Source organism: Anomalospiza imberbis, chromosome 2 (genome assembly GCF_031753505.1).
Source record: "Anomalospiza imberbis isolate Cuckoo-Finch-1a 21T00152 chromosome 2, ASM3175350v1, whole genome shotgun sequence".
NCBI lineage: Eukaryota > Metazoa > Chordata > Aves > Passeriformes > Viduidae > Anomalospiza > Anomalospiza imberbis.
In genome coordinates, this window is record NC_089682.1 from 1,249,674 (window position 1) to 1,253,707 (window position 4,034).

Genomic DNA, 4,034 nt, shown 5'->3' on the forward strand with positions numbered 1-4,034 from the left:
AGTGCCACCATCATCACTCCAAACCATGGCCCATGAGCTACATCCAGAGTCCTCCTGAACACTCCCAGAGACTCCACCATCTCCCTGGGCAGGTCATCCCAAGGCCTGACCAGTCTTCCGAAGAATGTCTTTCTAATCACTATTCTGAACCTCCCCGAGTGCAACTTCAGGCCATTTCCTGTCACCCCTTGCCTCGGTCTGGGCAGTGCAGATCGACCCCCAGAGTTTTCTGGGGAGCCTGGCAGACCCTCCATGCACTGACCCCCTTCACTAGCTCCCTCAGTGCTCTTTCCATGTCCTTCCCAGCAACCTTCCCCAGGGTGAGCCACATTTTCAAGTTGTGCCACGAATGCTCAGCCACAGCTAGAGAAACTCAGGGCAGCTTCAGCATTTTCCTCCCTCAGGGCTGTGCTTCCCCAACCAAAACACTGGGCACCATGTCCACGAGAAGGAAGAATTTTATTGTGACAGGTTTCCCTGGGAATGACCAGGACAGCTCTCTAGATAGTCTCTCTCATGATTTTGGTGAGTTTTTGGATCTTGGACCTTGTTGACATGTCCACGTACTTCTCCCCAATATTGACAATCATGCCACCAAGGATGGATGGATCAGTCTAAGGAAGGAACATTGAACAGAAAGCTGATCAGTAGGAGTTTGTTACCATAGGATACAAGTTTTACAATAGCAGAAAAAAAATATAAAGCTTTTCAAAGAGCCTTTTTTGAGATGATTTTGCTGTCATTGCATTCTAAAGTGAAGATTTTAGAAACTAAAACATCATCACGTCTACAAGAAAGCACAGAACTGTGTAACAAAGCCAAGTAGATTCAATAAAATATTTTTGTTTTTGTAAAAATCAGAGACACAGAAGCCCTGAACATGAACTTAGTGACATTTTTTTGTAAGTCAAAAATCCAGACCTTAGTCTCCAGCTTCAACACCTCTCCTTTGCTCAAGAACCCATTCAGAACACTTTTCAATTCAGTGAGGCTGGCCTCATCCAAGGGCTGAAAAAAAAGAACAAAAGAGCAAGAAAATGAATGACTTAAAAATACTCAAATGATATAATGATAATAAATTATATAATAATATACACTCAAATGATATAAATTACATAAATTTTCTCCTCAGGTCCTTTTCAAGACACACTTCCACCAGGAAGGCAGCATCCTGGAACAGGGATAACCCAAGGACAGCACAGGAACAACAACCACTTTGTGCTCTCCTGATTGCACGAACCACTTTCGTGTTAGAAAAAAGAACAGGGGCAGCTCTACGTGCAGACCAGCCTGACTTTTGTCAGCCCCTGGGTTCACACACAACAAGGAAAACCCTGAGCTGCTGAGCTGCAATGGGATGAAGAGTTTTCATTTTGGAACAGGAACTGCTGGATATCAGCCCTCTCTTTGCAGCAATTTGTTCAGCCTGGCAGAGGTGAGACATGTCCTCCCTGCTCTCACAGCAAGTGCTTCAATCTCAGAGCGCAGCCTTAACCAGGAGAGGTTTGTCTTTTCTCCCACTCCCTGCTGCCTGGACCCAGAGCTCCGCAGCCCACCTGAGCCGTGGTGACCGTGCACACCACCTCCCCTCGGAAGGCGCTCATGATCTTCCCGAAGGCAGAGACGATGCCCGGGGTGTAGCGCAGGCGGCCGTTCTCAGCCAGCAGATCTGCAAAACAGCCACGCACCGAGGGCTCAAAGCACCACCAGAGGCACATCCCAGCTGCCAACAGCAATTCCAGGGGATGGCACTGCTGGGATGCTCTCCTGAAGCCCAGAGGTCACTCACTCATCAGGTTGACAGTGATTGGGGACATCTTCTCTCTTGCCAGGGCGTCATTCACGGCTTTTTGTTTCACTGAGCTCTTGGTGTGAGGGTTCATCACCACACTGGACAGCTTGGGGTCCTTCAGGAGACTCTGAGGGGATACACAAGGATGTGACAAACGCCAGGGGCTTTCCTGGCATCACAAGGCCCACCTGGAGCAGCCAAGGCAGGCAACAAGGGCATTCCTGGAATGACAACAAAGAGCTCTGGAGCCGATGGGAAGTGAAATGGCAGCTCCAGCTAGAGAATCGGGGAATGGTTTGGGTTGGAAGGGACCTTAAAGATTGGATGGACAGGGACACCTTCTGCTGTTTGAGATTGCTCCATGCCCCATCCAACCTATCCTTGGACACTTCCAGAGGTGGAGCAGCCACAGCTTCTCTGGGCACCCTGTGCCAGGGCCTCCCCACCCTCCCAGGGAACGATTCCTTCCCAGTACCCCATTTAAACACCAGGGTCACCAGCAGGCAGTGCAGGTGCCAGCGAGCCGGCAGTCTCACCGGTCACAGGAGCCCAGCCCCCTCCCTAGTGAGGAGCAGCAGGGAACCCTCCCTGCTCCCACCCGCGGGAGCCCCGGCTGTGGAACACCTTACCCTCACCCGGGTCAGCTCCTTCTCCACCTGCTCCAGCTTCTTCTGCTTGCTGGCTGCCGAGTAGAGGGCGGTGGCATAGCGCCCTTCCAGCCCGTACACCTGGATGGGCGGCTGCGGGAGCGAGGGCGGCCACTGAGCGGGGGACCCGGGGAGAGACCCCCTGCCCCTGGCCTTGGCCAGCCGGGAGCCACGCCTGCACCCTGCCCTCACCGTGCCCATCTCGGCCACCCGCCTTGAGCCCCTCACGACCCCTCGCCCTGCCACCCTGACCAGGCTGGACACCTCCCCTGACCGCCTCACGACCTCCACCTCCTCACCTCGACCAGCCTGGAGACCCCTCCCGGTCCCTTCAGGACACCCCTGCCCCCTTCTCTTCACGCCCTTCCTTTGACAACGCCCCTGCCCCCTCACCTTGACCAGCTTGGTCGCCGGCCTCGCCGCCGTCGTACTCAGCTGCCGCACCTGGTGGGGAATAAGGGGGAGAATGGCGGGGTCGGCGCAGCCCTCGAGGATCGGAAGGAAGGGGAAGGTCCGAGGCCCTGTGCGGGGCTGGAGGGCGGGAGACGGCGCCGTTCCCCGCCAAAGCCGCCCAGGCCCCGCCGCCCCGCAGTTTCACCTTCAAGACGAGCCCGGCCGCCGCCGCCATCTTTCCCGGCCGCCCCCAGGGTCACCGCGCGCTGCGCAGGCGCACAGGGGCCACGCCCACCCCAGCGCCGTCAGGGGCCCGCTCCTGCCGCGGGGCGCGCTGGGAGCTGTAGTTCCGCGGGGCGGCGCCTTCGAGCCGCGCGCCCCCTGCCGGGCCACTGGGGGAGCGCAGCCCCCGCGCCCTGCCGGGGTCCCTGTGCCACCGGGGTCCCTGTGTCCCTGTGCCACCAGTGTCCCTGTGTCCCTGTGTCCCTGTGCCACCAGTGTCCCTGTGTCCCTGTGTCCCTGTGCCACCGGGGTCCCTGTGTCCCTGTGCCACCGGGGTCCTTGTGTCCCTGTGTCCCTGTGTCCCTGTGCCACCAGTGTCCCCTGTGTCCCTGTGTCCCTGTGTCCCTGTGTCCCTGTGCCACCAGTGTCCCTGTGTCCCTGTGTCCCTGTGTCCCTGTGTCACCGGGGTCCCTGTGTCCCTGTGTCCCTGTGCCACCAGTGTCCCTGTGTCCCTGTGTCCATGTGCCACCAGTGTCCCCAGTGTCCCCGTGTCACCAGTGTCCCTGTGTCCCTGTGTCCCAGTGTCCCTGTGTCCATGTGCCACCAGTGTCCCCAGTGTCCCCGTGTCACCAGTGTCCCTGTGTCCCTGTGTCCCAGTGTCCCTGTGTCCCTGTGCCACCAGTGTCCCCAGTGTCCCCGTGTCACCAGTGTCCCAGTGTCCCTGTGTCCCTGTGCCACCAGTGTCCCCTGTGTCCCTGTGCCACCAGTGTCCTTGTGTCCCTGTGTCCCTGTGCCACCAGTGTCCCCTGTGTCCCTGTGCCACCAGTGTACCCATGTCCCCAGTGTCCCTGTGCCACCAGTGTCCCTGTGCCACCGGGGTCCCTGTGTCCCCAGTGTCCCCGTGTCACCAGTGTCCCTGTGCCACCAGTGTCCCTGTGGTGTCCCTGTGCCACCACTATCCCTGTGCCACCAGTGTCCCT

At 57.9% G+C, this 4,034-nt stretch overlaps 1 protein-coding gene across 1 annotated transcript; it reads right to left on the reverse strand.

Moving 5' to 3' along the window:
- Nucleotides 1-440: 440 nt before the first annotated feature.
- ATP5PO (ATP synthase peripheral stalk subunit OSCP) lies at nt 441-3,145 on the reverse strand. The gene is made up of 7 exons (XM_068179476.1): nt 3,038-3,145; nt 2,833-2,883; nt 2,422-2,532; nt 1,790-1,919; nt 1,557-1,669; nt 922-1,008; nt 441-614 (listed from the first exon to the last, which is right to left on the reverse strand). The coding sequence occupies exons 1-7, from the start codon at nt 3,065-3,067 to the stop codon at nt 501-503; spliced, it is 636 nt and encodes a 211-aa protein (XP_068035577.1). The 5' UTR covers nt 3,068-3,145; the 3' UTR covers nt 441-500.
- Between the last annotated feature and the right edge of the window lie 889 nt (nt 3,146-4,034).